Below are 27,588 nucleotides of genomic sequence, written 5' to 3' on the forward strand. Positions count from 1 at the left end.
GAGATGTCACCTGTTTTTGCCCATATGTGGAGATCCCTGCTCTGAGTATCTGACATCACTGTGATGTCACCTGTGATGTCACAGTGATGTGTCAGGGGAACCACAGTGTCAGGCGTTACCCGTCCGGGCAGACGGATACGGTCAAGATGTGACGGTTCTGACAGTAAACTGTTTTTGTTTTTCTGTGCATGCTATATTGGGCTGCTCTTTATTATGACTTATATTTTCCCAAATATGGATATGACTGACATCTGACATCATAGATGTCTTATGTTATAGACCACATGAGACTCACACAATATATGTCCATATATGGGCATTCCAAGCTATGGGCTTAATATTGATGACATCAGGAATCTCCATATATGGGCATACAAGGGACGAGGACAGAATGTGATGTCACAATGCGATGTCACAACAATGTGATGTCGTTGTCATAGGTTAGCTATAGACACATGGGAGATCAGGGATCTCCATATATGGGCATACAAGGGACAAGGACGGAATGTGATGTCACAATGTGATTTCACAACGAGATGTCACAACAGGTCAGCAGCTATAGACATTGAGGCGTTACTCACTCATGGACAGACAAGATGTGACAGTTTTCATAGTTAACTGCGACCTATGGTCGCAATTAAAATTACATTAGAAAGAAAATAATCAACGTTACCACTTACATTCATGTTAATGGACAAATCACCACAGTGGCGAGAGGCAAGGCAATATAGCGAAAATAATCAGCTAAAAAAGTAGTCCAACATGGTTAATATGAATTAAAGATTAGTAGCCTATTGTTTACATGTTGCAAGTTCGTTAGGAAAATCTATAATTCTCATGTTAATCTTTTTGGACAAGAAATGTCAGCCTTGTTTTCCTCCTGGTTGCCATGGAGATGTCTTAGTTGCCCCGTATATTTGCCTGTTTCAAATTGCATTTTATAAAATTGGTATTTTTTATTCTGGCGCACGAATTGAATACAGACACATTCATTACAGTACTTGAATTACTTGAACTACAAGAATTGTATATGGTACTGTGAAATGCACAAAAAGTCTGTATGTCCTTGGGGCTACAAGTGAGTTATACCCAGGACAGTCACATGTACACACAGATACAGACACAGGTTTCGTGCATTCATATAGTGACAATATTTTGTATTGCACTGTGTTTAGAAGGGGCCTTCAGTTTGGAATGCAAGGTACCAGTAGTGTCCTTCATCCACACTTTACATGTTCTACAGAAGACAGAGGGAACCTGAGGACACAGACAGTGCTGTGGTTGCTGTGTTTACAATACTGTGACATTTTAGGAAATGCCAAATATCCCTCATCCAATTCCAAGCCAAGGTGCTGCACTAATGTGAGAATTAAAGGAGTAGTTCACCCCCAAAATGACTTTTTTTCTATTGATTACTGAGACTTGAGTTCAATAATATTTATTGGTTTTTGTCGCATTCCTAAGACGAAAAATGGATTATATCCATCCCCATCCAGTGCCGCATTTGGGTCCCCATTCAGGGCCATGCATTTGGGTCCCCATCCGGAATCAATGGGGGTAAATTGACTATAATCACATTGTTGTCTTAGGAATGCGACAAATACAAAATAATATATTATTAAACTAAAGTCTCCATGGCGTGAGTAATCAATAGAAAAAAGGTCATTTTGGGGGTGAACTACTCCTTTAAGTTAAACTGTATGCTAAATGGTGTACTGGCGGATTTGTCTGTTTCCAGGTTAAGTACAATTAACCAACCACATAAACCCCATCGTTCCTATTCTGGGCATGTCAAAATAGACAAGCAGGTGAACATTTGGCAAAAATTGCTGATCTACAAGCTCACAAAGCCTTGTGAGCTTGTAGAGCGGCTATTTTCAGCCCAGAGATCTGGTGTAGGGAAACAAGTAGGGTGCCAAGTACAGACCCCTGGGGGACCCCGGTCAGCAACATACAAAGTGGTTAAGTTACGCCAGTAATACACTAGTAACAGTGCATGTTTTGCCCAATATAGGCTAAGTGTTGCTGTCTGATTATTCTCTGGCTAACTATACAGATTTTCAGTTACTTCTGTTTTTAACAGTTCTACTGCCAGATCTATTATTTATTTATTGGGGCTGGTGCCAGCAAGCTTACCTTTGCGATGTTATAGAAAAAGATCTATTCATTATTTTCAAACGATTTTTTAAAAATTTGTATTTATTATATGTGTACTTTAGCCAAGCTGGCGGCAGAGGGCAGCCTTATGCAAATAATAGATGTGAATTGGGCCACAGAGAACAGCCAGGAAGTGAATTGGACATCATTGATGTTTACGTGTGGTGGAGATTTGAAAGCAGCATTACGGGAGATGTTTTTACTGTACACACCCACGCGACCCCTCATCAGCTTACAGTCATCAGACAAGGTAAAAGAACGAGCATTCGTATTGGCAACGAGCTGGGTTCAAAATTGGGGCGAACGGGAACGTCCGAAGCGGTAAACGAGTTAAGTGTTCACCATGGATTGACGCTTTACTTTTGGGTTGGGACCTTTTTTTTTTACCCCCTTTTTACTTTGTTTTTGAATAAAATCTAATCCTGATCCTTATCTCAAGTTACACCACACCCGCTTCCACATCAACAACCTGTCATACAGGTAGGACTACGAGGTACCCAGACAATACTAGTTAGTAGATACAAGTAGTATTAGCAGTTTTAGCTAGAGCCTACATGAGGAGTTGGTTTTGGCTTACATTGTTCCTATTATTACTACTTCAAGTCTGAAAAATACCCTTAACCACTTTCAACCTGGCATCCCGATTTTGGTCATGCCATTATAGACAGACAAACCACCATCTTACCATCAAGTACAACATAGAGTTGTTAAATAAACATATTTTTGAAGAAAAGCTGATATGTGCCAAGTGTGCTAATTGTTGTGGGCTCGCCTGAAAGGCGAGAACAGAATGTTATCTCCGTTATTTATTTACCAAGTTCCGCCACGACAGTACAAAGGCAGGGCCCTTAGCCAATGAGGTGCAATTGAGGGGCAGAACATTTGGGAGTGGTGTTAGCTGGAGTATTGGTTGAGCTGCACATGACAGTTAGCACGCTGCAGAATATAGTCACGAGCGAGCCCACACTGTTTCATAGGAACAGTATTTCTAGTTTGAAACATCCTAATCGTTAAGAATCTATGTGTAGCCTAGAAACACTAAACAGATGATAAACTGAAGAAACACGTGCATCCGAGGCATGCTAAGGCAATATGATAATATTATCTGGCTCATGACCTTGGTTGAATGCCAATTTATCTCTTACATACTATTACATAATATATACACACTAAACTAAAAGCTAAATATACTAAAGGGAGAAATGGTACACAAAAAAAAAAAGCAAATCAAACCTTGGTTCGAAGTGAAGCGGTGAACTTTTATTCTATGTGTTCTAGATCTATACATTCTTCCAATTCTGAATGAATGAATGATTTTATCTGGAGGGCCGAATTGTCATGTGAAGCTTGACCAATCCTCAAAGTATGGTCTCATTGGACATTTTTAATCATCCAATCATCAGACCGGGACGGACGATACACACATATTCTGGATGTACGGGACGGATAAAACCTGTTCATTCTGGACTGGAATGTCCATATGTGGACATGTACGGGACAGATACAACCTGTTAATTCTGGACTGGAATGACCATAGTATATGGACATGAATGGGACACACAAAGCCACTCCTTGGAAGCGGCTTTCACCGCTTCAAAAATAAAAAAGAGAAAAGTAAAAGAATATCAATTCTTACCTTCGGGTCTGGGTTTGGGTTTCTCCAGACCACCGTCCTGCATCAACTCAAAAGAGAAGGACACATTGTGGACCTGCAGACAGACAAGGCTGTTAGGCACAATGAATAAGCAGGCAAGCTAATGCATTTAAAATGTTTGCACACAAAAGTACATGAACACACACAGACACACACACACACTTGTGTGTATACACAGATACACACCAACAGGTTCAGGTGAACGTGTACAATCATATGGGTACACAGACAATTCCACCGCGATAAGAGAATGTGGGAACGGGTCGATAAAAACCACAATACGCTCAGGGTCAATTCAATCCATCTACCGCCGCTTCCTATGTGGGCAAACATAGCACCGGTCCGTACTGTAAGGCCATAAGCCTTCAGCAGCTGCACAAACACTCTGGCCCCTCGTTTATCAAAAGCTTTGTTGCACTTTGTACGTATCACTTAAATAAGACCTTACGTCTGAGATTTCTAACCAATGTTTCTGTGTTGACATACAAACAAACACAATGCAAACGAGACATACAGATGGTCACTCGTCTCTGTAAAAGTTTGTAGCTACGCTCCCAAGATAAACCTTTCCTGAAACATTTTGTATTTAATTTTTGGGGTTTTTGTGATTTTATTTTGACATGACAAACGAACACAAAGGATAACAAACTATTTCTACCACTTTTTCGAGTCACGTGTTCAAATACTGGATTCTGATTGGCTAAATTCCGGAGGTTATGAGAGGACAACTGCCGCAAAGTTGTGTGTCCGAGATCAATGCGCCTCAGTGTACATCCGGGGACTTCAGGAGGTAGTCCCCCAACCAACAAATGAAGGTCGCAGCGGTCCTATGTTTACTAACGTGCGTACTATCGTCGCCGATTTATTTGGATCCAATGCAATCCGCCAACTTTAAAGCCCCTTTTTTCTGAACCTATGCCTTTCTGGAAGCGAACAGGCTCTATTTACGGCCGGAACGGTGCTTTTAACTGACGTTAGCTTAGCTGTAAGCTAGACGCATGGATTAGTATGGAGTTGGCGCCATCTGTTGGTGAGTAGAAGATGTTGTTGGTGGAACTATCTGCTGTCTCGCGGAAGTTTTATAGGCAATAATGATTGTAACTTAAGATCCTTGCAAGTTACAACTATGTGTTTTCTTTCATGTATACAGGAAAAAGTGGTAGAAAAGCTATTTACCACTCGGGGTCGGACATTATGCTCTCATAATGTCCTGAGTGAGTGTGTTATCGGACTCGGCTGCGCCTCGTCCGATAACACCCTCACTGCGGACATTATGAGAGCATAATGTCCTCTCACTCGGGGTAAATTGCTTACACAATACACACATTGTACACCAACAGACACATACTGTAGACACGTGAAAATAGGGAGAAAACATGTAAAATAAAAGTAAAAAGACTAATTACAATTACAAAGAGAGATGGCATCTTTGCCATAATAATACAGTTCTTTGTTATACGATAATGTTATAGATGTATAGAAGTTGAAATGTTAATTGAGTACTTAACCCATTTAGAACGGGTACACATTTTGTGTATCATTATTTTATGCTTTAACTATTGAAAAATAGCAGATATACAAGCTCACAGCGCGGCACCGAGTGCCGCGCTGCGAGCTCGTAGATCTGCTATTTTTGAAAAGTCGTGAACATTAGAATTTTGACCCGATTCTATAAGTGTCTTTTGAATCCTTCTAATTCTAGGCCTAAATGGGTTAAAAATTTACTGCCCGTGCAAAAGAAACTAAACAATGCTATGATAACCACATGTGTCAGAAGTCCTCTGTGCACTCCTGTCCCACCACCATGCACTCAGACAATCCGTGCATGAATACCTACTTCTTCTCCATTTTCTTTTACGTAGAACCAGGGCACTGGAAGCCTCAGCATTAGCGCATACCATTGAGAGTATGGTGTTCACACTTTGCATTTGTGGAATGGAACCGACGGCATTTGATCACCCATCATGCTGGCCTTATCTTTTGAACAAGCACAATGCTCACACTATATTGTGAATGCTATATTTTACCTAATGAGCATCTGTGTCAATGCAAATGGAAAATGTACATACAGTAACTATTTGTTTTGCCTGGGATGTCGACATGGAATGAGAATTGCATCTACATTATGACAACTGCGTTAAGTGTTTTGCATCATGTTAGAAAACGATGAGAAGTGAAATAGTGTATTGCCTTAATGGTGAGTTGTTTTGAGGCACTGATACTGATACTACAAAAGTGATTTAGTGACAGAGAGCCAAGACAGAGCGTTAAAGATAAATATGGTAGAAATACCTTGTATTATCTGAACATTATGTCATTATGTGCATGCCATGTGTGCAAGTATTGTTGTGAAGTACTGGAGTGTCGATTGAGAGGCTTTACTACTGTATGTCTAATACAGTACAAATAGAAGAGTGTCACTGAACTAAACATATTCAACCAAGATATCAAACCAGTGGACGAGTGCTGTTTTGCTGCCTTCGTTGTGCCCCCCTACCCCCACCCTATCATCAATAGCCCCCCTAGGCCCTTGTACGCTACTCTCACACACAGAGTAATAGAGTTAAACCCCCTAGCCACTCCAACAGTTCCCTGTGCAATAGGAGATTACAGATGCTGTGAGGCTAGTGCCTGTTCTATCTGGCCAAGTCTGTCTGTGTGTGTGTTTGGGCACACACACACACACACACACACACAGACGCGCGCACGCATTGTGTGCACTGTAGCACTGATGCCCATTCTGCTCTCGCAAGTTGGCAAAGCCCACTGGACAGGACCCAAACACAAGGTTTCTGTGGCGTCCCTGCAGACTGCCTGCTCAGAATACCATAGTACTACAGAGGCCGATGGAGAGAAAGGGATGGCTGTGCACAGAATTGACTCTGGGGACAATGGATGGCATTTATCAGTCCACTCATTGTAGGAGTACTGGCTCTGGAGTGCTTAAGGCTTCTTCCAAGATGGAGTATTGATTTAAGATAGTGTTTCTTACAACTACAAGTACAGAAAACACAGATGGACCAATGTCCCGTTTCTGGTGTGTCCCTACAGGAGAACCATTGTAATGTTATTTAATGAGCCACGGCCCAGTGCAAGAGGACCATTTCTTCATGTGTTCCTTTCTGACCAGTTCAACAACCCACGTTCATCACCACGAAAGCGTGGGGTGGCTCGAAGTAGCTGACAGAGTACAGCATCTTGCAATGGGCCTGGTGTACAAGATACACTACACCTCCAAGATACCCATGTACCTGACAAACTACTTCCTAAAGGTCAAGGATGTTCACAATCACAACACCAGAGGCAGCTCCACTAATCATGTTTTTTCTCCCCATCTTTCTGCTTTTGTAATTGATGTAATTAATCCTATGTAAAGTACTATGTTCTATCCGTCTGTCTTTCAATGTTATATGAGATACATAAAGTGGTTCCTGTGTAAATAAGCCGTAAAGCTTACTAGGACCTCCTTTTAGTTGACCTTGTGCCAGTGATTTGTGATTTGTGTCATGAAACTGTACTTTTTGCTGCTAAAAAAACTCTTCAATCAATCAATCAATCAATCAATCAAAGAATTATGACAGCTGGTCAGGTGCACCTAAAAGCACCTCAACTCAGCTCTCCTGTTCCAAGTTGGGTTTTTAACAGTTATCCAATAATTATAATTATGCAAGGAACTGTATTTACAAAGCATATCAAAGATCAATGTGTTTAGACTTAACCCATTTAGGCCTAGGATTATTGACTGCTTTAACTATTGAAAAATAGCAGATATACAAGCTCACAGCGCGGCACCGAGTGCCGCGCTGCGAGCTTGTAGATCTGCTATTTTTTTTTAAATCATGATTTTTTTTGCAAGTCTTTGAATATATCTACTTAAAAGCGAACATTTGTAACTCAAATATTTGCTTCTGGGTGGTCCCTGGGACAACATATTTTGAGATGGGGGTCCGTGGCCAAATACCTGTAATTTTGGGGGTCCTTGACATGAAAAGGTTTGAGAACAGCATGATTTAGAGGAAGGATTTAGTCGGGTCAAAGATCGGGTCAAAGATATTCTAAGACTTGCACTCATTTTCACGATTTTTCAAAAATAGCAGATCTACAAGCTCGCAGCGCGGCACTCGGTGCCGCGCTGTGAGCTTGTATATCTGCTATTTTTCTTAAGTTAAAGCATACAATAATGGTTAAAGTGGTTAAAATCTAACGCGACTCGGGCGCGTTCCAGGTATTTGAGAGTTAACAGGACAGTGGAGAAATGAAGAGTTCCCCCATATTTATGGGGAAATTGAGCGGGATGAATTATACACCTTTCCCCATTACCCACTCAAGGAAAGTCATGAGAGAGAGAGCGAGAGAGAGAGAGAGAGAGAGAGAGAGAGAGAGAGAATGTAAAACTGACATAGGCTAGTGTTGATGATCTATGCAGGCAAAAAAACTATTTTGACGGTGGGAAATGTTAAATGGGAAACGATAAAAGGTCGAGAGTGGGGAGACTGAAGGAGAGAGAATAAAACGGCAATAGCCATGCAGCTCCTCTTCCCATGATGCCAACACGGAACATTGCCAATTGATTGATGGCGTTACATGTCAGTGGGAAAGGGGCTTTGTATGGAAAAAAAAAGGAAAAAAAACAAAAACAATAAAGTACTACCTTTTGGTCAAAGTTTTCTGGCGTGAGGAAGAAGTTGTAAAGAGGGACGAAGTATCCCTCCAGCAGACCCATCAGTAAGACCAGGTACACTCCATCTGCAAACTTAAAGTGCATCGCAACCAGTCAACTACGCCACTGTTTCCCAAACACTCAGGACCCATTTGTGGTTTGAGTCCCTTCATTTTACGTTTCCTACATTTAGTTTTTAATGTACACCAATTGCGTAGGCTCGTCATAATGTTAACTTCAATGAAAGCTCATTAATATCACCAGTTACATCAAGCAATTAACCCATTTAGGCCTGAACACATTATGACGCAATATTTTATGCTTTAAATATAAAAAAATAGCAGATATACAAGCTCAGATCTGCTTGTAGATCTGCTATTTTAGAAAAATCGTGAAAATCAGAATTTTTACCTGATTCTATACGTGTCTTTTGAATCCTTCTAAGATTTTGGGAAAAAACCTATGTTTCTATGTCAGCAATCTGGCCAGCCATCGTCAAAGAAAAGGTCCTTTTCACTTAAATGGAGCTCAGTTCGTCTGTTCTTGAGACACTATTATGTCAGTGGTTCTCAAACCTTTTCATGTGAAGGACCCCCAAAATGATATTTATTTGGCCACGGACCCCCATTTCAAAATATCTAGTTCCAGGGACCACCCAGAAGCAAAATTTGAGTTACAAACGTTCGCTTTGAAAATACATATATTCAAAGATTTTCACACATTTTCACGACTTTTTCAAAAATAGCAGATCTACAAGCTCGCAGCGCGGCACTCGGTGCCGCGCTGTGAGCTTGTATATCTGCTATTTTTCACTGGTTAAAGCATTCAATAATTCTAGGCCTAAATGGGTCAAGTACTGAAAATCTATATCAGTAGCAAGGTGTTTCTGTACAACATAAGATATGTTCAGGCAGGACCTACTTGGAAAAACGTCGATATTCGATAACGTTGTTGAATACCTAGATATCGATATTAATCACGTTATTAGTCAAAACAATTGCGTTACATAGTTTTTAATGTTTACTGCTTTAGGTCCACTGCCTGCCTAACCCAGATAATGAATAGCATATCCATGCATGCACACTGCACAGTACACATAGACGGGTTAGGTAGGTTTTTATTGAAATAACCACACCTGGTATACAGATGGACTGCTTTTTTGCATGTGCTACGTGCATGCATAGTATGTCTGTTAATTAATTTGACACATACAACAATACCTCATTTCAAGCCGTCTTCGTCGATATGTATACCTTGCACGTTGATACCTCGATATCGATAATTTTTCGATAATAATAGCCTGACTATAAACTTGAATTTATTTGGTTATAAACATGAAATGTGTGTTTGTGTGCATACAGTGTGTCCCCTACCTGTGTGTCCAGTTCAGACACCTCCAGGTTGAGCTTGTTCAGGTGTTTGTTCACAAATGTGATCAGTGTCTGAGGAAACATGAAGGACCGTTCTGTCACAGACAGGCTAGCAAAACACTCACTCAGATGTGCACAGTGACCTGTACACACAATACAATATGTATTAACATTACACAATTACATAGCGCTTACATAAAGAGATATACCACACTCACGCATGCGCGCACACACCCACACACAAACACACACACCCCCCCCCCCCCCCCACACACACACACGTTTGAAATACTATTCTTGTGAAGACATTGAAAATAAAAAATATTTTTTTCCAATTTGATTTACAATTTACAATTTAATTGTTTATTCTACTAGTCTCTAGTAATAATACAGTACAATTACACACACAAACACACTACCTTTTTGACGACGTTCAGCTTGTCTGGTGCATGGTCAAACAAAGTGTCAAAAGCGTCGCGTTCTAGAAAAGGATCACAAAAACAGAACAAACATAAATGGTTTGAAAAACAAAAACGTCACAAAAAACGGAACAAACATAAATGGTTTGAAAAACTAAAATGTCAAAGAAATTCACACAACATACCATGCCTCCCAGAGAATGCCCTAAGAGATGGAGAAGAGATTGGGGAGGGGGAAGAAAGAGAAATAAGAACGGGAGATACAAATACAAAATAAACTCAGCACAAAAAGAAAGGAAACTTGACTTCAGTCCATTTTATCTCCCCTTTAATAATACCAATTTGTATTGTGTTTTATATCATTTTATCGTTGATTCGTCACCTTTACAAGGAGGTACAGTGTGTAAGCATCGGGCATTCGAGGAATGAGCACCACAGGCAAACGTGTGGGTAGCGCCGACCCAAAATGTGTCAACATTCGGTCCATTATATCTCCCCTTTAATTATGCCAAATGGTATTGTGTTTGATATCATTGTTATCGTTGATTTGTCACCTTTACAGATTGTAAGGTTCTGGCATTCGTGGAATGAGCAACACAGCCAAACGTGTGGGTAGCGCCCCTCCAAAAATGGTCAAAATGGCCTGGCAGGCCTGCAATACTGTTCTTTGGGTGTTCACCTTTTTTGCTTGGTTCATTGAATGATTGCACTCTCCCACAGTAATAAGGAAAAGAAAAGACAACATATATTGGCAATTTTTACACTTTGTTCATTTTAAGCTCAGTGTCAGGGAAGCCCAAAACGAGAGTAAATGCCAGCAGAACAATATTGCAATGGAAAGCTTGTCTCAGCAGAATGAGCACCAACAAACAAACATACCTTAACATTAACAATAGACAATACTGTACAGCACACAGCCAAATCCACAGTGTTCATTCATCCATTTGTGACTCTGAAAGAGTTAAATGACCACGGAGGATTGAACTGTGTACGTGTGCCTTGGGCATTCCCATTACACAGACAACAGCCCTACCATGGGTATGATTGTTGTTATTATAGCCGCACACGATGCCACATTACTCTGATATCAACGACAGAAAAGAACACTATTGGGTATTGATACAATGGATGACGATGTGCTGCCACTGACTGTCCACACAGGGTTTCTACTGCATTCTACCGCTGTTACAATGCTGCCACGTAGAAGAACATTATTGTTTAAGGGGTCACTCGGTGTAGAACACAAGGATTACTGCAGTGTCAAAACTCCCCCAGGACCAGATATCACAATGGACAGGCCAGCAAGACATGGGCTTACACACACACACACGCCACACACATCCACACATGCTTGTGCATGTGAAAGCGTGCACACACACTCACACACAGACACACACTAATCTGTGATGGCAGTGGTAGGCAGGTCTGGGCAATGGTCCTGGTGTTATGGTAATAACCACATTTCCACTGTGACCAAGTGTGAGTGTGTGTGTGTGTGTGTGTGTGTGTGTGTGTGTGTGTGTGTGTGTGTGTGTGTGTGTGTGTGTGTTATTAACAGAATATTCTACCATGACAAAATGTGTGTTTGTGTATGTGTATGTTGGCCTGTCGTTATCACCCCAGCTGCTGCTGTCAGCCTGCAGGACTGCCTGGGAGTGGGAAAGGTGCTGCGTGTGTGTGTGTGTGTGCGTGCGTGCGTGCGTGCGTGCGTGCGTGCGTGCGTGCGTGCGTGCGTGCGTGCGTGCGTGCGTGCGTGCGCGTGCGTGCGTGCGTTAAAAAGATGAATGCCTCAGCTAACAGTGATATCATATCTCTTCTATAATTACAATTGCACGTCTATGCAACCAACCATTAAAGAAATAATAATAGTATTTTAGGGTGAGGGTCTGGTATATACCATTTGAGATTAAGCAAAGACAAGAAAAAAGAAGACACTTGCTTGCCATTGCCAATTCTCACATAAAAATCGAACCTCTGTTCGAAGTGGAGCTGTGTGTGTGTGTGTGTGTGTGTGTGTGTGTGTGTGTGTGTGTATTGCAGTTGAAAACAGCGCCCCTCCCTTAACATGTGTGGTCATAAAAGGTACTACCACATTCTTGAGGCTACATACGGACCCACATACATACCCACATACATAGACGGACGGATACACACACGGCCATGTATAGGGAGCTCCACACAGCTCCAAAAAGTAACATTACTTGCACTGTAGTTACAAGATGATTAGCTACATGTTTTTTTGTTTGTTTTGTTTTTTACGTTATAAGTTGTTATGAACTTCTTACTGAATAGGTGCTTGTCTACCTGTTTTCTTAGATTTGCCTGCTATTTCTTTCCATTAGATGTATTGATGTTGATGTATTGATGTATTCCTCGCTGTTGTAAAACGCACTGGATTAAGAGCGTCTGCTAAATGCTTAAATTGTAAATTGTACACCACTGGGCTGCTGGGCATGACCTTTGCAGGGGTTAAAGTCAAAATAAAATTTATTTTCAGACCATGACCCTGATCTTCCTCTGATCTGCCTTCACTGAATGTGTGTGTGTGCCAGCCAATCCATGCTTCATTTTATAGAAGTATCTTCTGAAGTTCTAACTTTGTCATTCACGCCATGGACTGATCCATAGCCCCTATGGAATCCTCAAGACTGAAATCAGTCCCCAGGACTGAGAACTTTAACCCCTGCCTTTGGCATTCACAGGATGCTTGGATGACAATATTGTCTTTGCAACAGACAGTAATTATTAAAAACAATAACAATTTTAAAAAATAATATTAGATTTATATTTGTTTTATTATTCGAATATTTGATCTAACCAGACCACAAATTACAACTAGAAATACTGTTCCTTCGAAACAGTGTGGGCTCGATTCCAACCCAACAAATAGGATACTTTAAGGTACTGTAAGGTACAGTACCTTACAGTATTGTACTGTACCTTACTATACTGTACTGCACCTTACTGTACTGTACTGTACTGTACTGTAACTTACTGTACTTTACTGTACTCTACTGTACTGTACTTTACTGTATTCTACTGTAACTTACTGTACTTTACTGTACTCTACTGTACCTTACTGTACTGTACTCTACTGTACCTTACTGTACTGTACTGTATCTTACTGTACTATACTATACTGTACTCTACTGTACCGTACTGTACCTTACTGTACTGTACTCTACTGTACCTTACTATACTGTACTTTACTGTACTCTACTGTACTTTACTGTACTCCACTGTACCTTACTGTACTTTATTCTACTTTACTGTACTTTATTGTACTTTACTGTACTCTACTGTACCTTACTGTACTGTATTGTACTTTACTGTACCTTACTGTACTGTACTCTACTGTACCTTTCTGTACTGTACCTTTCTGTACCTTACTGTACTTTACTGTACTCTACTGAACCTTACTGTACTTTTACTGTACTCTACTGAACCTTACTGTACTGTACATATTCTATGTGTTCTAGATCTACATTTTTGATTCTGTGTTTGGGAACCAGCAACTGTCAAATGGACTCCAACTGTAGTGGAGTATATTGAGTGCATATACTGTAGGCTAACAATCCCAGATCACATCTGTCCTCCACTATGTCTATAACCAAGGCGTTCTTCTATGTGGCCACTCCAGACTGAGGAGTGGAGCATGGCTTTTATTGTGTTTGTGGATCTGACTTGGAAATGCATTGGTTTTGATATCTCCCTGACAACCAACAACAACCACTAATATGGCTGACTGTCCCTGCGGGCTCTAGGATATATGGCTATGGGATTTACATCCCATCGCCCGGACTTGATTCTTGATCACAGCTGTGTAATCAGTAGAGTGGAGAGGGACATTTATTTATAGTTTTAACTATAACTATAGTTTTATACATCACACAGCTTAGACATTTGGATCAAATCAGAGAGCAGACCTGTGTGAACGCAATGATATAGATAGCATATCTGAAGTGTGAACACTGCAGCCACAGCGCCTTAACATAAACATGGGTCTATTATCCTTCTCTCCACTCTACTAAACCCATTGGAAATGCATTGGGTGCTTAAAGTTAAACATTTTTATTTTTTTATATTTATACTACAAAACATTTCAAAACCAAAAGTACAAGCACACGTGTCCTCAGTAAGCTGAACACATAAAAATTTGAATGGTGTTGAAAGGTGTAAGCGTTTAAGAGATGAAGCGCGCCAAAGTTTTGAGGATACTGACTAGTATAGTATAGAAATAAATAATGAAGATAACATACGTGTGCTCGCCTTCCAGGCGAGCCCACAATTAATTGTAGCTATTTCATGAAGGGTTTTACATGATTATTATGACTACATAATTTGTTTGCTTGAGAACTGGTCATTTTAGGTTGTTTTTTAATGTCCGCGGAATCAAGAATTGTTCTTCGCAGAATACCGCAGAATCAAGACCGTTCTCCACGGTATCAGAACCTTTTCTCCGCGGATTCCTGGGGGGACTAATTATCACTCGTACACATGATTCTGTTTTGTATCAATTATTGACTCTCATCCATTACTTACTCTGTGTTGCCTGTGATTTCCTCTTGAATCTGTCTAGACTGAAGGATCCCCTCTCTTTTCTGGAAGCCAGTGAGGAGGATTAATGTACAACAGTATTCTTATTTCATTGTGCTGAATGCTTGAAACAGGACACTAACAAATGAACAGCATGTCTATAACAGAGCACAGAAATTCAAAGCTGAATTAGCAGCAAAGGGGAACAATCACACACACACACACACACACACACACGAACACGCACACGCACACACAGAGTAACACCCACCTGGACCACCACAACTTGAATGGACACATGATCTGGCAATCTGATTGGCGCTCTGAAGTGTTGCGACAGCGCCACCAGCAGGTGAAGGATGGCAACTATACTCTTAGCGTGGACAGCTAGCAAGGGGAAGACAGACAGGAATAGAGAAACAAAATAAACAATGAATATAAAATAAACATTTCAAGCTAGCTATGAATAGATACCTTCCAATTTCTAACAGAGATGATGAATTACTGTACATAGGGCTGTCACGATTATGACATTTTACATGACGATTAATTGTCACTCAAATAATTGCGATTAACGATTTAATTGTGTTTTTGTCGTTGACAATTACATTCCTGTTTGGCTTTTAGGCTTTGCAATCATGACACATAACTTAAATATACAAAGAAATTACTGACATATTAAATTGACAATTTTATACTTAAAAACATTGATAGTGGAAATAGCCGATCTACAAGCTCACAACGCGTTGCATTGTAACGCGTTGTGAGCTTGTAGATCTGCTATTTCCACGTTTTTTTTTAAAGTGTTTGTAACTATATTAACATTTCTCAACATGGAAACGATTATGACGATTATGCAAAATAATTGCGATTAACCACGAGTCCACTGAGCTGGTTAGTGGAGAACACAAAATGTCAGTTCACTTATAAAATGGATGTGTATTATATAAAGCCAGATATACCACTGTCTAATCGAACACACTGAAGGACATGTCTTTTGTTTGCAAACAATTTAGCCTCAAATGGAAGGATAAAATTAAGTGGCAAAGCAGGCCTTTGATTGTGCGCCGTATCAGAAGTACGTTCCAGAAAGCAAGCTAAAAGCCTTCTAAAATACTTTCAGATGTTCACTGGATCATGGGACGCATTTAGGTCGCATCAGATGAAGTGGTTTTTATAAGGTTTTTTAACAGAGGATGATAACAGGCATAAACAAAGGGGAAAGCTATTTGCTATTTTCAATGTGTTTTACGCTGCTTTAGACAGGAACAAAATAAGCTTTTTACTTGAGGGAACATACATATTTCAAAATATCTTTACTTTTGCTGCATCCAGGGTATCTGTACATAGATATGGACAAATATAAGACTTTTTAATGATCCACTGGAACCTTGGCTGCATCTGTCCTTATAATAGTACAACATTTCTAGTGGTCGCCCCTTGAGGGAAGACCATTTGGTTGTAGCTCTGCAGTATTTTCCTTCTTTCTCTCTTTTTCTTACTTTTTTTCCGTCTTTTTCTTCTCTTACTGTACTTACTGTACTCTGTACTCTGTTCTTGTTTTTTCTTTTTATCTTTTTCATACTTCTCTGTAACTTTGTAAATAACCTTAATACCTTATACTGCTGTGCTGCCTCTGGGCAACAAATTTTCCCCCTTGGGATAATAAAGGTATCTATCTATCTATCTAACATGCTATGAGCTGCAGAATTGTCTTCCAAATGCCAGAGCGTTGATGATTCAGATTAAAAAAAGAATCGTATTTCACACGACAGCTGACCAGCAACAGCTGGTTCACTCAACACATGCAGTAAAAAGTGGATCCATATTGTGAGTTTTTGGGCTCTTATTTGTTTTTTGCGACCGAAGGTCGCAGTTTAGTTTGAGAAACGGCATCATGTCCATCCGTGTATGCTTTTTTACGGTCTATGGGTTTGCCGCTCTGACATCACGTTCTGACATCACTGTGATGTCACTAACAGAATCCCACATGGGCCACATACCACACTAACAGAATCCATATATGGGCGTCCTGTGATGGGGGGAACCAAATCCCTTTTATGCCCATATATGGAGATCGCTCATATCTTTGCCACATCACTGTGACTCTGTGCCACATCACTGTAACTCTGTGTCATACTGTAATTATGGAGATCCCTGTGATGCCAGGCCAGGGGAAGGAAAATTCCTTTTATGCCCATATATGGAGACCCCTCAAGACATGGTGCGAGGTCGCTTGTCGCCCTGAGGCGTCTTACTAGTCAGTATTGTAACTGGTGTCTTACAGTCAACATTCCAGCGGATGCTCCTGGTGGAGAGCTTGAGTGAGTCGTTGATGCGTTCCAGGACAGTCTGGAGCTTCTGCTTCTGGGCGATCTCTGATTGGGTAACCTCTGCCACGTTGAGCTTATCTCCTTCCAGCTTTTCTGCAACACACACACATGCACACCGAACTGTCAATTTCTAGACCAAACTGAAACTAAAGGGAAGAAAGCTTAACCCATTTAGGCCTAGAATTATCGAATGCTTTAACTATTGAAAAATAGCAGATATACAAGCTCACAGTGCGACACCGAGTGCCGCGCTGCGAGCTTGTAGATCTGCTATTTTTTGAAAAAGTTGTGAAAATGTGTGCAAATCTTTGAATATATGTATTTTTAAAGCAAACGTTTGTAACTCAAATCTTTCTTCTGGGGGTGGTCCCTGGAACTAGATATTTTGAGATGGGGGTCCGTGGCCAAATAAATATCAGTTTGGGGGTCCTTCACATGAAAACGTTTGAGAGCCACTGACATAGTTGTCTCTCAAGAACAGACTAACCGAGCTCCAGTTACAGGTAAGTGAAAAGGACCTTTTCTTTGACGATGGCTGGCCAGATTGCTGACATAGAAACATAGGTTTTTCAAAAAACCTTAGAAGGATTCAAAAGACACTTATAGAATCGGGTCAAAATTCAAATTTTCACAATTTTTCAAAAATAGCAGATATACAAGCTCACAGCGCGGCACTCGGTGCCGTGCTGTGAGCTTATATATCTGCTATTTTTCAATAGCTAAAGCATAAAATAATGAAACACAATAATGTGTACCCGTTCTAAATGGGTAAGTAGGGTTGAGGGTAAAGAGAGCAACACACAAACATACACATACACAAGTAAGTATCCAAGTACATTTACACAGTAGTACTGTACAATTCTGAGGTTATTTCTTACATTACTTGAGTAGTTCCAATTTTCAATACTTCTTCTACTTCTACTACATCTCAGAGGCAAATATTACTACTTTGACTTCATTACAATTATTTGAAAACTTTAGTTACTTTGTAGATTTTGATTTAAAAACATACATTAACCACTTCAGCCCTATATCAATTTTGTCTGTTTAAAAAATAGCTGATCTACAATTGATCTTGTAGATCTGCTATTTTATTTGTTTACATTTCATACATTTGAAAACTTGTGAAATGGCAATGGGACATTCTGCATAATGAGTATTTTCAACTTTTTACAACAAGGGTTCATATTTTAGATTGTAACGAGAGAAAAGAAATGAGTGTTAAAATGTTTTCATTTACTTCTTTCTATTTACTGCACACAAGTGGCTAAATATGTCTTTTTACAAACAATAAGCTGTTGATTTCTTTATTACTATTTACAGTAACACTACTAGCCCCCATAAGTCACACCAGCCCAATAAAGGTTGTGGTGCAACTTGGGAATGGGCTTATTCTGTCTAAAAAGACATATTTAGCCACACGCATGCCCCCATCCACTGAAATCAAAATCCTTAAAATCGCTAAAACGATTTCCCTAATTACAATCTAAAATATGAACCCTTGTTGTCCTTTAAGTACATGTTGACACCTAAACGTTTATACTTTTACTCAAGTCAATTTTGAATTCCGGAATTTTACTTAGAACAGAGTATTTCCACATTGCAGTATTGATACTTTTAGTAGTAAAACATATGAGTATTTTCCACCACTGGCGCGCACACGCACACACGCACAAGCGCGCGCGCACACACACACACACACACACACACACACACACACACACACACACACACACACACACACACACACACACACACACACACACACACACACACACACACACACACACACACACACACACACACACACACACACACACACACACACACACGCACACACACACAGTATAGATCGCACAACTGCTAAGACAGGAAACTGTGGGCAGAGAAAGAACACAGGTCTCCAGCTGTGATTATGTGGTGGACAGACAGACAGACTATCCAGTCAGCTACGCGACCGCGGTTTTCCTGGTGACCCTGAGCGCAACAGTGTGGGCCGATGGGGCCGATGGGCAAGGAGGGCAAGGATATGAGAAACAACTAAAATAAGACCTTAAAACCTGGCGAAAACAGTTTAAGTAACTTCTGAAAGGGCTACTAGGCCTTAAAACGTGGCGAAAACAGTCGTGTGCATGCATTATAGCGCAAGATTAGATGACGATAAAGGAAATCATTAAATGGAAAACATTAAATTAACTTCTGAAAAGGATTCTAAGCCTACACTAGCCTACTAGTAAAACTAGTGGAACCGCGATCTTGCCACATGTGAATAATTGCGGTTGTAAACAATAACACTAGGGGGGCTAGGGGGAAGAAGGGGTTATCATCAGGGCCCCAAATAACTTTTAAATGTCTTGCAATTGGCGACAAGTCTCTTCGGCTCAGTCTCGATACATAAAGCTATATTTATAACCTCTCCATCATCGGCAATAGTCAGCGGTGTGTTCCCCACACTCCCGCGCCCCCACCGTTGCGCTCAGGGTCACCGGGAAAACCGCGGTCGCGTCGGCTACTGTTGAGCCCCATGCTGTATAACTTCCTGAAGTCTACTTCAGCTCAGCTCACCAAAGAGCTTCTGCAGGACCTGTCCATCAAACAGGTCCTCAGCCAGGTCCTTCACAATGATCCTCTCCCCCACCAGCACATCGTTGATCCAGTCGATCAACACCTGGATGGGCACAACAAGAAAGCAGACTTTTAAAGGCCAGTCCATCCATACTCTCTCCTAGGGGTGGGTGATATGGAAAAATACAATATTGCGATATTTTTTCCCAGCTGTATCACGATTCTTTCTCATGTTGGTTTTTATGGTTATTTAGGGACACAGCTAGGGACACTAGTTACGCACAGAACTTCTCACACAGTTCTGTTGGTGTCTGTTACTGTGTTCGATATACAGGTTTTGAAGTGTGTGGGTACACGCACGCACGGACGCACGCACGCACACACACACTTCAGGATCCTGTTAGTATGTATGAGAGATGTTCATAATGACATATTATAATATTAGATGAACAGCCAAACAAGACATTACTTTCATAAGCTCTTGTAGTTTGCGATCATTCTTGGAGTTAGGGTCCACCATGGTGCGCACTTCATTCTCCTCTGGCGGGGACAGCAAAAAACAAAACATCAGTGTTGTAACATTTTGTTGAAGCTAATAAATAGTAAGAGAGGAGCAGTGGCTAATTATTTCAGTATCATTGGGGATCTTTATTACGCAAATGTATAGATTACATTTGACGAACCATTAAACCTGTAACCTGTACACAGGTCATAGTCGAGACCTCACATAGACAGTCATGTTCAACAGGTGCTGTTAGTAATAACACTTACCAAGCATGGTGTCTTCAGGGTCCAGCTCATAGTGGGAGGGACTGAGAGGAAGATTGATGGCATTCATGCCTTCCTCCTGAAGCTCAGATACTAAGAGAGGGAGGGAATGCACACGTTACATTAGATAAGCTCTGTAGCAGCATGCACACACAACAAACATGTATGGACTCAGGTAGAGTTCTCTCAACGTGCCTGAAAATTAATGCCCGGCCCTAACTCGGCCCTACTAGTAAGCATACATTTTAGGCCATACCCTGCCCGAAAACATTGGGTCGGGTATGGAGATTTGAGAACTCTATCACAGGGTAAAAGTAATAAAATAATTTTAAAAACATTCATTTCATTTCATTGAGCCCGAGGCCCTACCCGGCCCGATTAATTAGCATACATATTAGGCCCTACTCTACCCTAATGTCGGGTTTAGGTATGGTCGGTTCGGGCAGAATTTGAGAACTCTAGACTCAGGTAAAGCACATAAAAAGAATGGATGGATGGACACAGGTAAAGCAGTCAGTGATGTGACTGTTAGCGGCGTGAAGGGTTAGGGTTAGGTGAACAGTCAATCTCACACTTTTGCATTTACAATCCAGTTTCATGAACAGGCCAAGGCGTAGACCGGACATTGAGAACAAGGCTGCCGAATCTGGCTTTTTATAATGCCACTTATAACTTAATAGGCCAATCATCTTGAGACCTGGTGCCTTCATGTGCACACAGTTAATGGAACACAACAAGAAAGCTTGCTAGAAAGCTTGCTGGAAACCATTTTCCAGAGTAGTAGTTTGGATGCCTCTCTATCCTTAAAACACATTTATCCAAGCTTCTATTGGGCTGTCTTTATGTCAGCCCAGAAAAGACTACTGTTGCTTCCTGCCTGCCATCAAGCTTTGTAGAGTCCCAGCATGACATTCCTCTCTGTGAGTCAGATACCTGAGGAGATGTGATCATTAGAAATCTGTGTGTGTGTGTGTGTGTGTGTGTGTGTGTGTGTGTGTGTGTGTGTGTGTGTGTGTGTGTGTGTGTGTGTGTGTGTGTGTGTGTGTGTGTGTGTGTGTGTGTGTGTGAGTCTATGTTGGGAGCACACACACAGCACATTTCTCTGCCCTCCCAGGGTAACATCCCCTTAATCAACACCATCCACACACTAGGGATGGGACGATACGTGATATTATCGTTTATCGTGACAAAAAACACTCACGATAATCGTATTGTGGAGATTTAATTTATGTCGTCCTCCTTCATGCGCTGGAAACAATTCACCTTTTATTTGCAGAGCTGCATATCCGGTACCACTTTCTTAAACCCTCTATAATTGGTAAAAGGTACTTAAAATATACTTTTTCACTCTCTATCAAATGTCTTTGCCCAAAAATAGCCGATCTACAAGCTCACACCTCGCGACGCGATGCGATCTGATATTTTTTGGCTAATGTTCCGCCCCAGGAAAATGGATTTTGATTATCGTGATAATATTGTAAATCACGATTTCATTGGTCACAATAATCGTGATATGAAATTTTCATATCATTCCATCCCTACCACACACACACGGTTACAACACCCCCATCACTTCAAGGTTCCATACTAAGTTATTACTGGTAACTAAGTTTGACTTTTAACCAATTAACAAATAAATAAATCATTTAAGAAATAACCGATCTACAAGCTCACAAACTCAAATGAAAACAACAAGTGACATCTTCCCTACAGATAAGTGAGCACATCCAAAATGGAACGGTTTATACTTTTTAAGCCCCTGTGGGGGTATGCATGCTGAAAAGAATCGTGACACCGCGTCGCGGGTTCAAATCCCGATCCTGACAATCTTTGCTGAGAGTTACTCCCCGTCTCTCTCTCTCCCTATTTTCCGTCTGTGTATTATCAATAAAGGCAGAAACATCCACAAATGAATCTATAAAGTAAATGAAATAAAAAAGACTTCTGATTAACCACTTAACACTATTTTATACTTTGTTGTACAATGGTGGAATCATGACTAAAAGTTGTGAAAATAGCCTATATACAGATCTGTAGATCTGCTATTTCGACTACGTAAAAAGATAATAACTGTTCATTAATTGTAATTGTGGCTTAAAAAGTTTAATAATCATGATATTGATTTGCACTCATATCGCACAGCCCTAGCTGTTAGCATTCAAACATTTTGGTAGATGGATTTAAGACAAGGCTATCTCTAATAACTGTCTGTCAGTTACATAATATAATAGTTTTCTGGACATTCTTGCCAGTAAATATAAGCTCATTAACGAGGAAAGAGAAGACAACTTAGTTAGTGCCTCTTCTAAGGGACTCTGACTCTTGCATAACTACGCTCACACTCCTCCTGCCTTGCAAACTTCTTTTGCAAGGCAGAAAGAAGAGACCCCAAGATAAATTGTTTATCCTGGAGCAAGCTTTTAAATCAGTATACCACGAGAGAACCAACACACTGTGGCCGTACAGGCAGTGTTGATATCGTCGACTTAAACTATGACGAAAAATGTTTGTCGACTGAATTCTTTTCACTGACGAAAACTAAATAAAAACTAAATAAAAACTAGCTAAAAACGAAATATATTGACAATTTCGTCAACAAAATAAAAACTAGACTAAAACGTTAGGGAAGGACAAGTGGAGAAGAGAGTCATTTTATGTTTGGTTGCTCTCAGGTGTTGCGTGCTGAAAATAGCAGATCTACAAGCTCACAACACGTCGCAGACACAACCAAGTCAGTCATTACGATGCCATCAAGGCCTGCCAAAATACATTTCAGTTGACTAAATCACCTGTTGATTCAATCGCCTAAAATCCAATGATATTTAGTCTACTAAAATTAGACTAAAACGAATACTTTTCAGGTGACTAAATTATGACTAAAACTAAATTACATTTTATTCAAAAGACTATGACTATAACAAAATCAAAATTTGCTGTCAAAAACAACACTGCGTACAGGCTTGTGCTGTGTCCTACCTGGAGGGCAGAGTGATCCACAGCCCATCTCTGTCTCTCTTCATCCCCCAGCCTCCAGCCTGGTCCCCTGGCTAACTGCACCAGCCTTCTGTCCTACCACTCATCCTCACAAGAGCATAGAACGCAACTGAACTAGCCTGTCACAAATATGGCCTTCCACAACAAATGACACGCAACAACAAAGGTTTCTTCTACCACAGATAACAAAATAATGTGATATCTGTGTTTATGCATGATCTGTCCTGAGTATATTCACAGCTAATCGAGTCCTGTTACAACTATTGCTACATCCGCACGCAGTGGCTGGTGTTGTGAACATTGTGATGCACTAGTCTTTATTAGCCAAATGGCTTCGGCTACTGAGCTCATATTCTTTCATTCCCTCCTTTTCTTCCCCTTCAGATGACCTTCTCCCTCTCTCCCCTACCATCTTTATTTCACTGTTCCAATCTCTCTCTCTCTCTCTCTCTCTCTATTTCACTGTTCCAATCTCTCTCTCTCTCTCTCTCTCTCTCTCTCTCTCTCTCTCTCTCTCTCTCTCTCTCTCTCTCTCTCTCTCTCTCTCTCTCTCTCTCTCTCTCTCTCTCTCTCTCTCTCTCTCTCTCTCTCTCTCTCTCTCTCTCTCTCTCTCTCTTCCAATCTCTCTCTCTCTCTCTCTCTCTCTTTATTTCACTGTTCCAATCTCTCTCTCTCTTTATTTCACTGTTCCAATCTCTCTCTCTCTCTCTTTATTTCACTGCTGCTCTCTCTCTCTCTCTCTCTTTATTTCACTGCTGCTCTCTCTCTCTCTCTCTTTATTTCACTGCTCCTCTCTCTCTCTCTCTCTTGTAACCGTTAGTCTTGTTCCAAGGTCATTGGCCTCACTCTCTCTCCTCTCCTGTACAGGACAGGGGTGTCTCACCAAATTCTGGGCCCTGGGTACAAGGATTCACTGCGGGCCCGCCCAAGAATGTTCTTCATAGGGGGGAGCTGGTTTAACCCATTTAGACTGGGAATGCATTATTTTGTGCTTTAACTATTGAAAAATAGCAGATATACAAGCTCGCAAGCTTGTAGATCTGCTATTTTTGAAAAATCGTTAAAGTCTTTGAATATGTCAGTGGTGCTCAAACCTTTTCATGTGAAGGACCCCCACAATGATATGTATTCGGCCACAGACCCCCATCTCAAAATACTTAGTTCCAGGGACCCCCCCCAGAAGCAAAATTTGAGTTACAAATGTCCGCTTAAAAAAGACATATATGCACACATTTTCACAACTTTTCAAAATCTAGCAGAAAGCAGATCTACAAGCTCGCAGTGCAGCACTCGGTGCCACACTGTGAGCTTGTAATTCTGCTATTTTTCAATAGCTAAAGTATAAAATAATGAAGCCTCCCTCCACCTTGGGCCCTGGTAACTCCGTCCCACTCCCCCCCCCCCCCCCCCCCTTGTGACGCCCCTGCCTCTACATTAGCAGCCATGGTCATAAACGTCACAGACTTAAATTTAATCAACGGTTGACACAAGAGAGAGCAGCATAGGACACAATGCAGGACATCCTACCCACATTAAAGTATCTCTGTAGCCATTAAACGAAACGGGTTTCTTACATTGATGCTCCTACATCATGCAAGCACCAGTTAAAGTTACTTTCCATCCCTCATATACTGTGTGCACAGTGCACATCCCATAACCCACACACTGCACATCATTTTGGAGCTCATATCTTTGAACGGGTAAGGGCTAGTGTCAATAAAAACAGCAAATAGACTAAGGCAGTGGTTCTCAAAGTGGATTCCATGGAATCAAAATTGACCCTTACAACTTGTAACTCTGACATTATACAAATGGGAACAAATGGATTTGGTTCCATTTGTATACTGTCAGAGTTAAGGGAATTTGAAAAAAAAAAAGTTTGCATAGGAAAAAGTACAGTTTCATGACAGTACAAATCACTGGTACACGGTCAACTAAAAAGAGATCCTGGTAATCTTGTCAGCTTATTTACAAAGGAACCACTTTATGCATCACAAACCTACCTAGCCCAGCCTTACCCTCCCCTGACCCTTCTTTGTATTTACCTAATGTATATATTTTTTGCACTGTATCTTTTTATTTTATCCTGACTATATCTACTCTGCATAGTACTGTGTCCTATCCGTCTGTCATTCAATGTTATATGAGATACTTCAATGGTTTCCTGTGTATATAAACCAAGTGCTTTTCTAGGATCTCCTTATAGTTGACCTTGTACCAGTGAACTGTACCGTCATGGAAGTTGATGAAACTGTACCTTTTTCTATGCAAACTTCTAATAAAGTCTTCATTCAATCTCTTAATGAATCAAGGTTTGTGTGGGTTTTTATGTTGTGTTGTCAAGGCTTGTGTCTGGAATGCAGGGCATGAGTTCAGCTGCTGGGCCCAGCCTACACTGCAGCCGCAGACACACTGTGTTTACCCTGGTCTCATTCCTCAGTTATTACATTTCCAGGGAGTCAATAATACCCTACATGGATATACTGTAGTCTAGCAGACATGGACCGTAGCCACAGTAGTCTCAAAGGAGTCCGCATCACACTCTGTATGTTGGTATTAATTTATATAATGGTGTCTAATCGTCACTTCGCCAATAAAGACTATTATCCAAACTTTTTCCACCTTAAATACCCGCCCCAATGCCCATGGAAAAAAACTAGCCATAACTCTTGTAGAGTGCTTTTATTTTGGGACGTTTTCTCTCTAGAAAACGTCCCAAAATAAAAGCACTAACTCTCTACAAGAATTGTGATTTATGGCTAGGAAAAAAACAATGTATAATGTCTCTCGGTAAGATCATTTTAAACTTGAAACTTTAATCAGATTCTATGTCACAGTTTTAAGCCACGTTAATGAAAGTTCACAAAATTGTCTAGTTTTTTTTTGCCCATTATCTTAAAGATCTAACTCTGTCTTACCTTCTTTGGCTTTTTTCCTCCTTGCCAAAGTTCCACCAAGTTTTCCCAGAAACGAATCATCTTTCTTTCTGGAAGAAGGCGACTTCGGGGTGCTGGGAGACTTTGGAGAAGACGGTGATTTCTGCGGCGAGGAAGCCATTATTGGTCAGGTTTAATCCAAAAGGGGAATAAATGTCCAGAAAATACTTTGCGTCGATTCCCCCCCAAAAGAAATAAAGTTGTTTGACTGTGGCGAAATCTGTGTCCACAGTGTCCACTCCCTAAAAGCGGAAACGGAATTCCAGAGATTTTCTCTGACTCCGGAGCGCTGTGGTGTGCATTGCAGTGGCGTCAGTTCAGCAAAAGCTAAGGTAAGGCAACATGACTGATGTCCTATGTTGCCGTACCTTAGCAATTATTAGCAACAGGCATGAGGATTCGAGGAATTTACATTTTATTCTTTTCCTCCTGTAGCCAAGGTTTGGCAGCTGCCATACCCTGCCATATACCAATTGACGCCTCTGGTGCATTGTGTCATGGCCCCTCCCCTCTGGAGGAGGGAAAGGAGTGCATCAGATTTACTAGTGGTTCTCAAACTTTTTCATGTCAAGGACTGAGGAACCCTAAATTAATGTTTATTTGGCCGCGGACCCCCCCCCCCCCCCCCATCTAAAAAGTCAAGATGTTGAATGCATTATTACGCATTATTGACGAATAGCAGATCTACAAGCTCACTGCGCTGCAAGCTTGCTATTTTTGAAAAATTGTGAAAGTTTGTGCAAGTCTTTGAATATTTCAAATCCTTCTAAGGTTTTCTGAAAAACCTGATGTCAGTGGTGCTCACCTTTTTATGTGAAGGACACCCAAAATGATACATATTTGGCCACGGACAAATATGTAAAACTATTTAGTTGCAGGGATTTTGTACCAGGGACCACCATACCATTCAAGTGACACTCTTGAGTTTCAAATATAATTTATTGATTGAATACTTTATAAGCCGTTTGCATAGGAAAAGCACAGGACAGTACTACAGTTCAGATAAAAGGTCTACCAATAGGATTTAAACCCAAGAAAGCACTATGGTTCGTTTACTTTGGTGTCCTTTGTACTCAATTCATTGAGAAATAAAGTATAACTGTAGCGTAAGATGGAACTGATGTACAATATATAGGGTTAAGCCTCTCAAACACCCAGAGGGTCCCGAGAACCACTGCTCTACAGAATAGCTGCCT

General features: G+C 40.8%; 1 protein-coding gene across 1 annotated transcript in view; it reads right to left on the reverse strand.

Moving 5' to 3' along the window:
* parvaa (parvin, alpha a) overlaps window positions 1-26,615 on the reverse strand; it is a 33,489-nt gene extending 6,874 nt beyond the window's left edge. The window contains exons 1-12 of the mRNA XM_080737662.1: window positions 26,375-26,615; window positions 20,466-20,555; window positions 20,164-20,234; window positions 19,695-19,797; window positions 17,082-17,222; window positions 15,068-15,183; window positions 14,803-14,861; window positions 10,446-10,465; window positions 10,261-10,322; window positions 9,845-9,913; window positions 8,463-8,564; window positions 3,794-3,866 (exon numbers count right to left, since the gene is read on the reverse strand). Of these exons, the coding sequence (XP_080593788.1) occupies window positions 3,794-3,866; window positions 8,463-8,564; window positions 9,845-9,913; window positions 10,261-10,322; window positions 10,446-10,465; window positions 14,803-14,861; window positions 15,068-15,183; window positions 17,082-17,222; window positions 19,695-19,797; window positions 20,164-20,234; window positions 20,466-20,555; window positions 26,375-26,513 (1,045 nt within the window). The 5' untranslated portion in view covers window positions 26,514-26,615. The remainder of the gene's footprint in view (window positions 1-3,793; window positions 3,867-8,462; window positions 8,565-9,844; window positions 9,914-10,260; window positions 10,323-10,445; window positions 10,466-14,802; window positions 14,862-15,067; window positions 15,184-17,081; window positions 17,223-19,694; window positions 19,798-20,163; window positions 20,235-20,465; window positions 20,556-26,374) is intronic.
* Window positions 26,616-27,588: the final 973 nt, after the last annotated feature.

Source organism: Nannobrachium achirus (assembly GCF_963921795.1).
Source record: "Nannobrachium achirus genome assembly, chromosome: 11".
NCBI lineage: Eukaryota > Metazoa > Chordata > Actinopteri > Myctophiformes > Myctophidae > Nannobrachium > Nannobrachium achirus.